General features: G+C 60.7%; 6 protein-coding genes across 6 annotated transcripts in view; 3 read left to right on the plus strand and 3 right to left on the minus strand.

Annotated features, from left to right (window-relative positions):
- Window positions 1–17: 17 nt before the first annotated feature.
- Window positions 18–652, minus strand: GGTG_11748 (hypothetical protein; the record flags this gene model as incomplete). The annotated part of the gene is made up of 2 exons (XM_009229639.1): window positions 18–213; window positions 447–652. 2 exons carry the CDS (start codon window positions 650–652, stop codon window positions 18–20), a joined length of 402 nt encoding a protein of 133 aa, XP_009227903.1.
- A 694-nt stretch (window positions 653–1,346) lies between these two features.
- Window positions 1,347–2,491, plus strand: GGTG_11749 (hypothetical protein; the record flags this gene model as incomplete). Its single annotated transcript, XM_009229640.1, has 2 exons — window positions 1,347–1,466; window positions 1,583–2,491. 2 exons carry the CDS (start codon window positions 1,347–1,349, stop codon window positions 2,489–2,491), a joined length of 1,029 nt encoding a protein of 342 aa, XP_009227904.1.
- A 203-nt stretch (window positions 2,492–2,694) lies between these two features.
- On the minus strand, window positions 2,695–3,817 carry GGTG_11750 (hypothetical protein). The gene is made up of 2 exons (XM_009229641.1): window positions 3,461–3,817; window positions 2,695–3,380 (listed from the first exon to the last, which is right to left on the minus strand). The coding sequence occupies exons 1-2, from the start codon at window positions 3,533–3,535 to the stop codon at window positions 2,865–2,867; spliced, it is 591 nt and encodes a 196-aa protein (XP_009227905.1). The 5' UTR covers window positions 3,536–3,817; the 3' UTR covers window positions 2,695–2,864.
- Window positions 3,818–6,500: 2,683 nt separating this feature from the next.
- Window positions 6,501–7,483, minus strand: GGTG_11751 (peptidyl-prolyl cis-trans isomerase-like 1 protein). Its single transcript, XM_009229642.1, has 2 exons — window positions 7,282–7,483; window positions 6,501–7,186 (listed from the first exon to the last, which is right to left on the minus strand). The coding sequence occupies exons 1-2, from the start codon at window positions 7,312–7,314 to the stop codon at window positions 6,707–6,709; spliced, it is 513 nt and encodes a 170-aa protein (XP_009227906.1). The 5' UTR covers window positions 7,315–7,483; the 3' UTR covers window positions 6,501–6,706.
- A 409-nt stretch (window positions 7,484–7,892) lies between these two features.
- GGTG_11752 (hypothetical protein) lies at window positions 7,893–9,765 on the plus strand (the record flags this gene model as incomplete). Its single annotated transcript, XM_009229643.1, has 2 exons — window positions 7,893–8,860; window positions 8,940–9,765. The coding sequence occupies 2 exons, from the start codon at window positions 7,893–7,895 to the stop codon at window positions 9,763–9,765; spliced, it is 1,794 nt and encodes a 597-aa protein (XP_009227907.1).
- Window positions 9,766–10,755: 990 nt separating this feature from the next.
- GGTG_11753 (hypothetical protein) overlaps window positions 10,756–11,394 on the plus strand; it is a gene marked incomplete at both ends in the record, with an annotated part of 3,353 nt that continues 2,714 nt past the window's right edge. The window contains one exon of the mRNA XM_009229644.1: window positions 10,756–11,385. Coding sequence (XP_009227908.1) covers window positions 10,756–11,385 — 630 coding nt within the window. The remainder of the gene's footprint in view (window positions 11,386–11,394) is intronic.

The following is an 11,394-nucleotide window of genomic DNA, read 5'->3' on the forward strand; positions in this document are numbered from 1 at the left end:
GGCGGTGGCATGCTTGTTCATGGCGCGTGTGTCGGCTCGCTGCGCGTGTTGGTTTCTTGTTGGGGAACTTGGGCTTGCGGGCCACAAGTCAGCTGCGTGGGGCGGTTCAAGCCATCAATGTGAAGGCTGACCAGGCGCGCCACGGCGACGAGGGCTGTGGCAAGACGGGAAGAGAACCAGGCGAGGAACCGACACCTTTCCGAGCCGCTCCGTCTCAGAACGGGGGCACCGAAGAGAGGAGGCTCAAGGAAAAAAAGCACGCAGCCAAAAGCAGAGGCGGGGTGGGCTGATGAGAATCCCCCAAGGGAAGACGAGGGGGGACCTGAGGAGAGAAGAGGAGGGAAGAAGATGTGGGTGAGACGAGGTGGTGTGAACTTTTTATAAGGGGCACCACCATAGCAGCCGGTGCTGCCTTGGATATTGATTCCTGATCAAATGCCGCTTACCGGGAAGCATCCATGGAACGAGGGCGGCCAATCCGAACCCTGCCATTCCCGGCGAGGCTCCAGTTTTGCTGAGGTGGCAGAGAAGGGAAGACGGGCGGGGGTGGGCGCGCCGGCGCGGGGCGGCCAATCGCGGGCGCAGGATCGGCGGTCCAGGCCCTGCGAGCCCACTGTGCCCCCTGGAAGTGCTCGCAGTTTTCGCGTTTCATCCGCTGTAGCGGTGGCCTGATGTGTTTCTCCACGGGCGGCGGAGGCTGGGGTGTGCCGTCCACACACCACCGCCACTCTCGTTCGGTTTTTTTTTTTTGGGTTTCTTTTTTTGGAACTCGAGCGTTTTTCGATTCGCTTCTTCTGCATTATTGTTCCATTTGCATTACCCAACTCCAATTAATGGCTCAGACCGCTGCCGTGAATGCACACGCCCCGTGGCTTGATTGCCTGCCCACCGATTTGAAATTGAGAACTCTGGCAATAAACCTCTCACGCGGTGCAGCTCCTTCGCACTATGGATGTAGTATGATCTTCGTCCTAGACCCTTCGGAAGAGCCGAGCGGTTGCCCAGGCCCGTTGCAGCGTGCCTAGTGCCGCCTAGACTGCTAACAACGTGCTGGACACATGGAGGGAAATTTCAGATCTGCGTGTCAAGCTTCGATGCGTGGCCAAGGGGGAGAGGCATCTCTTGTCTGATGTTGGTAATTGAATTCAAGCCCTGCATGCGTGTCACGTGGCTCTGTGAATCCCAGCTACGCTTGAAGTCTGGACCGGAATCTAGACCGGATTTGTGACGGACACGAGATGGGTAAACCAATGTGTGCGCAAAGTACTGTATACAGTAGACGGAAAAGATCCAGAACCACATCCTTTGACCGGAACTAGCCGTGGACAGAAACCACATCAGACAACATGGCAGCGTCACCAACAGCGGACCACCCCGCGCCAGCCATCGTGCAGTGGGTCGTCGACACGCGGAAGCTGTGGCCCGAGGCGACCCAGACGCGGCAGCTGGAGACGCACCCCGGCGCTGTATGTTTCGCCGAGCCCACCACCCCCTGTCTTCCTCTCTTGCGTGTGTGTTGGTAAGATGGGGGGGAAGGCAGACCAATAACTCAAGCCAGGAACACTGGTTGAAAGGAATGTAGTCTAGAGCCCTGGCCCTCCTCCCGCCCGCGGAGCGCGCGGGCGTGCTCAAGTACGTCTTCGCGCGCGACGCCCGCATGTCACTGGTCTCGCACCTACTCAAGCACTACGCCGTGGCCCGCCTGGCCGGCGTGCCCTGGGGCGAGACGACGGTCGGGCCCGACGCGCGCTCCAAGCCCGTCCACGTTGACGCCGCCACGGGCCGCCAGCCCGTCGCCTTCAACGTCAGCCACCAGGCCGGCCTCGTGGCCCTGGCCGCCGTAGGTTGTTACCCCGACGGCAGCGGCGGTGGCGGCGGCGACGACCTAAATGTCGAGGTGGGCGTCGATGTTGTCTCGCCCAGCGAGCGCCGGGCCCGCGACCACGACGCCGTCGCGTCCGACGGCTGGCCGGCCTTTGTCGACATGCACGCCGACGTCTTTAGCCCGGCCGAGGCCGCCCACCTCAAGTACGCCGTCCTGTCGTCGCCGTCGTCAGGCAGCAACGGTGCCAGACGCGAGGACATGGGCAACACGCCCGAGGCGCTGCTCGACTACAAGCTGCGCTGCTTCTACGCGCTGTGGTGCCTGCGCGAGGCCTACGTCAAGATGACGGGCGACGCCCTCGTCGCCCCGTGGCTGCGCGAGCTCGAGTTCAGGGCCGTCGCACCCCCACGCCCCGCGGGCGCCGCCGCCGAGAGCGCCGTGCTGACGGAGCATAGCATCTGGCTCCGCGGCGAGAGGGTCGAGGACGCAAACGTCTGCCTGAGGTCGTTTGACGGCGGCGGTGCCGACAGCTACATGATCTGCACGGCCGTCCGGACGCCCGGGAGGGTGCAGGACGGGCTGGCCATGAACCTGCGCGCGCCGTTTGTTGACGTGACGGTGGATGAGATTGTAGAATTTGCCGAGGCGCGGGCATCTTTCTTCTGAGCCCGTCGACATGCATCTCGGATGGAAAGGTGGGATGCGGAGGATTCACACAAGCATGGTTTGACTATTTTCGTGGAAAGAGGTTGGTACTTGATTTTCTGTGCATCGTTCCGGGGGTTTCCCAGAGCTAGTAAAGAAACATTTACCTCTCCTACGTCGACGTGGTTCTGTGCGCCGACGTCTCTACTTCTCACCACCCTCCACCCGTCTTGGGTATAAACAGTTCAAAAGAGCGTCGTGCGGGATTGCATTCCTCCTCATAAAAAGCCATGCAATGCCACCCAAAGAGATTCATTTGCCGTCCTCGTTATTATCATTAAGTTGGTCTTTTTTAGACGTTTTCCTCTCACACTCATTGTCCAGCACACTCAATTTACAGAGCAGCAGCGAAGCCCAGGAAGCCGAACAGGGCACCGGCGCCCAGGATGGCAGGGGTGGCGGCGGCGTTGGGGTTGGCCGTGGAGGTGGTGGAGCCACCGCGGGCGGTGGTGCCGGTGCCGGTGCCGCCGGGGGTGGAGGTCGACGTGACGACGGAGCCGCCGGTGCCGGAGCGGGAGGACGTGGACAGCGTGCCGTTGGTGCCCGTCAGGGTGACGGAGCCGGTGCTGGTGGTGACGGGAGCGACGACGGTGGTAGAGTTGTTGCTCAGCGTGGCGCTGACGGTGCCCGTGGTGCGCGAGGTGCTGGCCGTCACGCCCGTCGTCGAAGCGGCCGCAGCGCACAGGGCCGAGCCGGCGGCGATCACGTTGTTGATCTCGGAGGCCGGGCACACGCCCAGCACGCAGGCGCCGGCGATGGTGGCGATGGGCGCCGCAGCGGTGCCGCACTGGCAGGCCACGTCGGTCTGGGCGCAGCCGGCCGAGGAGACGGCGGCGCTGATGCAGGAGGTCTGTGGTTGTGACGAGGTATGTGTTAGTCATTAGGGCGTCTTCTGCATGTGGGAATCGACGGTGAAGTGGGACGTCTTACAGCGCAGGCGGGCATGCCAGAGAGGTTCTGGGCCAGGGCGCCGGCGGCGGCAGCGAGGATGAGAGTGGTCTTCATGTTGGGCGGGTTGGATTGGGCTTGAAGCTAAGCAACAGACTGGTCCTGATGGCGAGCGAAGGTGGTTTGGATGAGTATTATTACAGTGGAGGCGAAGAGGACTGTAGTAGGCAAACAGCTCGTGGTGAGGAGAGAAAGAGTGAGAGAGAGTCCACGACCGGGCCAGACGGGATGAGAGTTATTTATCGACTTTCGTTTTCCTCGTCTGTTTTTTTTTTCTTTTCGAGAGGGACTAGCATCGCCCCTTGATCGGCCGATGCACACGACGCCCGATGCTGGGCAACGTGCCTGGGGTCCCAGAAAACCCGGAGCTAGCAGGGTGCCTTGGAACGCACCGGCAGCTTCTCAGCCCAGGCCCCAAGAGGAACCATTCGCGTCGGCTGGCGGGGCGAGGGCCACCATCCCAGCCGAGCACCAGCGGCCATTCCTCTTCCAGCAGCGCCACCACCCATCCCCATTGGTCCGGCCTAGCAGAGATGAGCGTTTGGCCAGCCCACTCTCGCCAGCCCCAGGTGTTTTCCATTGTTTTCCCATTTGCTCTTGTCTCTTTTTTTCTTGTTTTGCTGGGGCATCAATGGCCTGAAATCACGGCCCGCCATCCTCATCCTTCCCAATTGCTTCTGCAGCCCGTGTGCGAACCGGATGTTTTGCTCCCCTTCCCTCCTTGCCTATCGACTGTCGATTCTTTGCTGTACTAGTAGCTTCCCGGCCCCCCTCTCCCTCCGTTCCGACATGCAATGTCACCACCATCTCGTAATTCTGCCCCTTCAGCTTACATACACCACGGTGCGGGTGGTGTGGAGGCCCATCTTGGGTGGGACCGTCCAAAGAAACAAACAAAACCAATCGATTCTGGTTTTTGGCGCCTTGGATGGAGTGAGTGTGCTTGGGAGGACGGCGCGGGGGTGGGATCTGGGGTGTCATCGAGAGTGCACGCCAAGGGCCCCTGCACGGACTTTATCAACGACTTCCGTTCGTGTTTTTCTTGTTTCTTTTTGTTCGTCTTGGCGCTACTTCTGGTATCTTCTCCCTCCTCTCGCCTCGCCCCTGTTGACCTGCTTTTTGACGGCTGCAGGCTGCCCCGAGCGACCGCCCCCTCTAGAGGTGTGACTGATCTGACTGGCGGCTTGACCAGTGCGCTCTGCCTGCTGTCTAGGAGCCCTAATGTACATACTGGATACCTGCCTCTGCCTACCGTCATTGTTCCCACTACCCGAGCGCCCAAACAAAATTGCATGGGCGTGTGTTGACATTGCGGCCCGCTTTGCATGAGTTGTCTAGCACGGTGAGAAGTCGCCAAATTGGGTTTAAGTGCCATCATTTAGCCTTTTCCTCTCCTCCCACCTCACCCTTGTCTGCAAGCCCAACCCAAGTGAAGTTTCTTGCCTTTTCTTCTGGCCCTCGAGCGGCTTGTCTCTCCTCCTTCACACGGATTCCTTCGTGTTTCCAGCAAGGGCAGGGGCGTGTGGGCAGTTCGGTGTTTCGAGGCAGTATCCGGCCCAGCTCGATCCTCCCTCCCTCATTCCCCCGCCGCCTCGCGTCGGGTTTGGGTGGCGGCTGGCCCGACTGCGTTGGATGCGGTGGCTAAATCTGGTGTGTGATGACGACGACGCCCGGACAACCAACTGGACACAGCTTCTCGCCTGCAAGGTAGCCAAAGCCAGGAGAAGACAAAAAAGTGGGGGCGGCGGCCTGCAGCGCCCAAAACAACCCGGCCGGACCAGAGAGAAAGCAGGACTTGCGTTCCATGTCGTCTGCCAGCGCTCCCATTCGCTGTCGAGAATGGCCTTGCCCGACTTAGTGCAACTAGTGCTGCTGTAGTGTGTTCCTCTCCTCCCCGCGCCCGACAACTGACGCGCTGAGCAGCAAGCCAAGCCCGTCGACGCTTTTTTTTTTTTCGTCCCGTCTCAGCCAACGAGAACTGAGCCGACACGCGGCTTTACGCACGCCGTTGTTTATGCAAGGAAAATAGCAGAGTGTGGCAGTGCGGCAGCTCTTCTGTCGGCCTGCCTTGCACACGACTCAGCTGTGCCGTAGCCGCTTAGCCTCCTGTGCTCTTTCATCATCCATCTCGATCTTGCATTTTCTCCTCCCTTTGCCCCTGCCTTCCCACTTTCTCTAGCCTACCGTAGATCACATATCTTGTCCTTTTGGGCAAGGGGCGGGCGGCGATGTCCATCGGCGAGTTGCGCTGCTGATCTGTGTGGCTTTTTCTTTATGTTACGTACACCGCATTCTTTCTTACTGTTGCCGACACACGCCAGAGTGTGCGCGGCCGCCCGCCCCGGACGCGCACCGCATGTGGCTTAGCTTTTTGCATCTGGGCTGCCTCTGGCTCATCTGTGCCTCATGCCCGGCCAGCGGTCAGCCAGTTGCCAGCCGGAATCCGACTCCGTCCTCATCCACAGTCCTGATGCTCCCAAGCCCCGTCTGCGCCGACTGACTTGATCAAGGTTGGCCCGCGACTCGTGATATCAAGGCCGCTCGAAGCTGCCCAATCTCGCTTCCGAAGCACGGGGACAAAGTGGGAAGATCAGCTAGGCTGGACCGCGAGCGTGCAACCGTTCGCGGAGAACCCCGGTCACCGCTCCCCGAACCCTGGGCCTTGCGTTGCTGGATCGCCCCATGTGAAGTTTATACTCGTGATCTCGGCTTCGGCGGCTTGACCTTCTTGTCCGCTTCCTTGGGGAACCAGGCTGCCGCAAAAGCCCTCAAGGGTAATTTGTCTGCTGCATATCAACTAGTATCGCTTGTCGTTGATTCACGCATGGGAGCTGCCAAACTTCTGATCATAAAATCCGCGACGCACGGTCGAGAGCCGTGCTGTTCATCTCTTCCCAAGCTCTCGGCAAGGTCGGACCGGCGCCGGAGTCGTCCTAAAGCCGGTCGCGGGCCATCATTATGCCGCGCATCAACGATAGCCTCTTTGTGCTCCGGGCCATACTCTCAGACATCAAAGCAAAATGGCCCTGGCCTGTGAGTGGTTCTACTGTAGGTTACTGCAAATGGGGTATCATATCATAGTGCTATATACCAACGCCAGCGGCCATCGCCGTTCATGCTGTGTATGTCGTCATATTCTCGTGGGCTGAGCTCGAACCCTAGTCCCAGCCGTGGTGCCAAGTAACAAATAGGCCAGGAGAAGCCCCCCCCGTCTCCAGCCACATGTTCCTATGCCATGGCGTCGTCGTCCTCGGTCACGATCGAGGCCTTGACGACCTTGAGCTCCGTCGCCGGCCTGTCCTCGGCGCCCGTGGGCACGAGCCCCATGCGCTTGACGACGCTCATGCCCGACCGGACGCGGCCGAAGATGGTGTGCTTGCCGTCGAGCCAGGGCGCGGGCGCGAGCGTGATGAAGAACTGCGACCCGTTGGTGTTGGGGCCCGCGTTGGTGTCGGGGCCCGCGTTGGCCATGCTGAGGACGCCGGCGCCGGTGTGCTTGAGCGACGGGCTGATCTCGTTGGCGAACTTGTCGCCGTAGATGGACGAGCCGCCGCGGCCCGTGCCCGTCGGGTCGCCGCCCTGGATCATGAAGTCGGGGATGACGCGGTGGAAGAGGGTGCCGTCGTAGTAGCCGCGCCGCGCGAGCTGGGAGAAGTTCTCGCACGTCTTCGGGGCGTGCTCCGTGTACAGCTCGACCACTATGGTGCCCTGGGAGTGGTGTTTGGTTTCGAGGTCAGCATGGCGTCTGGCCGGTCTTGCAGCGGGGTATGGCAAGGAGGGGAGAGGCGGGGACAATGGCACACCATAGTGGTCTCGAGGGACACGGCGGTGGTCATGTTGGGGCGACCGTCGATTGTAGTCAACTTTTTGCCAGGGCAGGCTGGGTGCTTGTCAGGATGGCCAAGCGCTGAGCGTGGACGCGATTTGATGGAATTCAATCTAGTAATCCGAAAGCCCTGCGGCTCGAGCCCCAATTGGCCAATGATGCAGCGCTCACACGCCCCACGCGCAGCCTCAGCTCTGGGCTGCAGCGGGGTGCGGACTGAGCCGTAGCTGCCGCATCAGCAGTGGACGTTAACCATTGGTCCTTTGCAGTGCCTCGTGACTTTTCATCGACGGCAGCATCACTCGGAGCGCTGCCTGAGTTTTGAAAGCTGCTTGAGAGACAAAAAGACACCTATTCCTCTCGGTGCTATCGACCCAGATCGGCGCTATCGACCCTTGGTTTTGTCGCGTGGCCTCTAGTCAACGGCAGGATCTGCCCGTCTGACTAGCTGTTTGGGTGGATGCCAAGTAGGCAGTCATCTATCCTCCCCATATCAAACGCAATCACTCCTTTCTCGCACGAACCGTTATAAAGGTGAAAAAACACAGACCCGCCGGTTCTCCAGAGAGAGACTGTGGCCAACCAACAATGCCACAAGAAGCACCGTTCACGTGGTGCCTGCTAAGCGACAGGGGGTGTCTAAACCTGCAGCTGCCCTCCATGCCGACCCTCGAGGAGCTGCTGTCGCGCGTCGACCGCGACCTGGTCATCGTCCAGCTGAAGATGGTGCTCTCGGCCATGTCCATCATCTACATCGGCGCCCACGGCGCCCTGCGCAGGCCCCCGTCCGCCGCGCCCCGCGTGCCCAGGACCCGCGACGGCAAGGCCAAGGCGGTCAACGCCGCCGCCAGGAAGGAGGAGGAGAGCTTCGCCGAGGGCTTCCAGGCCACCGACGCCATCGTCTTCCCCGTCCTCGCCGCCGTAGCCCTGATCGGGCTCTACTACCTGCTCCACTGGCTCGACGACCCGGACATCCTCAGCAAGTTCATGCGCTACTACTTCTCCCTCGCCTCGCTCGCCAGCCTAGGCAAGCTGATGGGCGACGCCCTGCACCTCGCCACGGGCTTCGTCTTCCCCAACATCTGGGCCGACCAGTTCGGACGCCTGTACCGCTTCGATCTTGTCGCCAGGCGCCAGCTTCGCCGTGTCAGCGCCCCCGCCTCCGCCGAGGGAGGCAGCGGCGCCTGGGAGGTCGACGAGTCCAAGGACACGACCTTTCCCGGCCCCGGCCCGCTCCTCCTGCTTCCGCTGCCCCTTTTCAAGCGTGCCATGTGGACCGCTCGCATGTTGCTCAAGGAGAGCTGGACTGTCAAGTTGGGCCTGCACGGGGTTGGCTTTGACGAATTCCAGGTCACTCTCAATGGCGTCCTGGGGTTCCTTGGCGCCACCGCCGTCGCGGCCGCCTATCACATAACGGACTCGTCCTCCCTTTCCAACCTGATGGCCGCAGGCATGTCATACGGCGCCTTCATGCTCATGTCGCCCACCTCGTTCTTGATCGGCAGCATGGTCCTGGCTGGGCTCTTTGTATACGACATTGTGATGGTATTTTATACGTGAGTATTTACATGTCTGGCGCCTTCACAGCTCCCAATGCCACTCCGTAAACTGACACTAGGGTGTTACCCATGACAGCCCCTTCATGGTCACGGTGGCGACCAAGATCGATGCTCCTATTAAAATGACATTTGAGAATGAAGCGCGGTCGAGCTTGCTGGGTCTGGGCGACATTGTGCTCCCTGGAATCTTCATCTGCCTCTGTCTGCGCTTTGACCTGTGGCGACATTACCAGAAGCAGACCACTCGCGTCCCAACTAAGCTCACGACCGAGTTCGAGGCTGCGTCGACGGACAAAGACGTGCTGGACATTACCACAGAAACGCGCAAGCTCGTCGAGACTAAGGACCTCGAAATCAAGGCAGAGTTCATGGACCCCCAGGGGCGCTGGGGCGACTGGTTCTGGACCTTGCCTCTGCGGCTGACTGGCGAAATCCCCACTCCTGGGCTGCGGGCCATGGCGTTTCCCAAGACGTACTTTTTTGCGTCCATGATTGGGTACGCGGCCGGCATGGCGCTGACCGTTGCGATGCTCCTCGTCTTCCGGCACGGCCAGCCGGCCCTGCTGTACCTGGTCCCCTGCGTCACGGGCGCCGCCTGGCTGACAGGCACAGTCAGAGGCGAGCTGCACGACATGTGGACATACACCGAAGACGGCTCGCTGGACACCAAGGACGTCCTGGTCGATGTCGATGGGAGTGGCAACGTTGTCAAGGCGCCGCCGGCAGACGAGACCAAGGTTAAAGCGGACCAGGATAAGGTTCAGGGGCCGGAGGGGACCGGTAAGGCTCCGGCCGACAAGAAGGAGGTTGGGGCCAAGGCGCCCGAACTGAAGGGCTACACGGTCGCCGAGTTCATCCTCAGCGCTCCACATATTGACGACATCGACGAGGATAATATTTGATGGTCCCATTTGGGTGGTGCTGTTGTCAAACTTGCTTTCCTTCCCTGGCAGCCTGGGCACTTCGTGGCAGCAGCTGAGGCTGGGGAAATGTCATACTACCGATGGGGATAAGCTTAATTGGACGTTAATCCCAACGATTCCTTTCTCCGACTGTCTGGGTCTGCCGACGGCTCAACGGCTCGGGGAGGCTGGAGACTTCCGCCACACGTTTGGGAAGAAGTCTATAACGCAGAGCCAGGCAAGCTGATGATGTGGGTCAGCCCCTTCAACGTCTATGCTGCCATACTAGTGAGCATTTCCCCTTAGCTTCGGTCACGCGTCTGACACGGTACTCTATTCTCTCAATCTAGGTTCTCCATCCGCCAATCAGCATAAACCAATCTTCGAAACACTTCAGCAACTCTCTTCAACAGGTGCTGGATGACATCAAAGCTCCGCTCAACGTCTCTATTTCCGAGTTGCTTGTGCCGAGATGACTCTCCTAGCCTTCTCCGAAGGCGGTCCACGAGGTCCATGCTTCAGAAATATGTGGTACCTCCAAAGCTTCCACGCTGAGAAGCAGCCTTGCCTAGTCAGCTGTCTGCCTTCTGCTCACGATACCTTTGGTTGAGGGCGAGCGCCACCGGAGATAGTCTCGGGCCTGTGAGTCCGTTGAAAGGTGGGGAGGGCTTGCGAAGCTGCAGCGTTGGCGGAAATGGCAGCGGGTTGTTGTATATAGCAGAGAGCTTCCCAGGCAGTAGCTGGACAGTGGTGTCTAGTTTCTCCTGGCACAGCACACATCACAAACACAGCTACTAGAAATCTGCTTTCTGTTGGTCAAGCAAGCATTCGCTAAGCAAAACAAGAACAAGCAGCTCCAATCCCTCCGCCTAGCCTACCACCTTTCTACATCTTCCTACTCTATACCTCGTTGCCCTTGACCGGCTCGTGTCTCGGACATCGCACCCAACCAAACACATAATCACCACCACACCCTCTCAAGCAAACAACATGTCTCCCTCTACCGCCATTGCCCCTTCGGCCCCCGCCTCCTCGAGCCGGGCTGGCAACAAGTTCAGAGCCCAGCAGAGTGCCAGGGTTGCCAAGAACTTCAAGCCCAGCAGCAAGTCCACCACGCCGGCCGGCCAGTGGACCATGCCCGACAGGATCAAGAAGCAGCTGAGCACCTGGTCGGCGCTCAGCGAGAAGGCCCCTCCCCGCAGCTCGCTCCGACGGGACATGCGCACCCTGTACTGGGGCGACGAGGTGCACGAGATGATGGCGGCCGAGGCGCTCATGCAGCTGGACGACGGCGACGACGTCACGGCCTGGGGCCGCTGGCGCGCCGAGCGGGCGCTGGCCCGCGCCACCGACGGCATCGGCGAGAACCACATGTTCCGCACGGCCGGCCTCCTCGCCGAGGCCCGCCGCGCCCAGCGCAACCTCCTGCTCTTCCCGGACCCGGCCGTGTCCGTCGACGCGCCCGACTCGGAGGCCGAGGACGCGCTCGAGGACGCCGAGCACCTCGCGCGCGCCCGCCGCCGCCACCGCGCCGGCGACCACACCTCGTGCAACCCCACCACCACCGTTGACGACATGGACGACGCTGCCGCCGACTTGTTGTGCGACGACCCGGCCATGGTCGACCCC

The sequence above is a fragment of the Gaeumannomyces tritici genome (genome assembly GCF_000145635.1).
Source record: "Gaeumannomyces tritici R3-111a-1 unplaced genomic scaffold supercont2.7, whole genome shotgun sequence".
Taxonomy (NCBI): Eukaryota; Fungi; Ascomycota; class Sordariomycetes; order Magnaporthales; family Magnaporthaceae; genus Gaeumannomyces; species Gaeumannomyces tritici.

What these genes read in the sequence shown, in the direction of transcription:
- GGTG_11750 (XM_009229641.1), bottom strand. Translation starts at nt 3,535, where the DNA reads ATGAAGACCACTCTCATCCTCGCTGCCGCCGCCGGCGCCCTGGCCCAG. An exon ending in CTGGCATGCCCGCCTGCGCT is followed by an intron (nt 3,381 to 3,460) that starts GTAAGACGTCCC and finishes TCACAACCACAG; the next exon opens with ACCTCCTGCATCAGCGCCGC.
- GGTG_11751 (XM_009229642.1), bottom strand. Translation starts at nt 7,314, where the DNA reads ATGACCACCGCCGTGTCCCTCGAGACCACTATG. An exon ending in TGTCCCTCGAGACCACTATG is followed by an intron (nt 7,187 to 7,281) that starts GTGTGCCATTGT and finishes CACCACTCCCAG; the next exon opens with GGCACCATAGTGGTCGAGCT.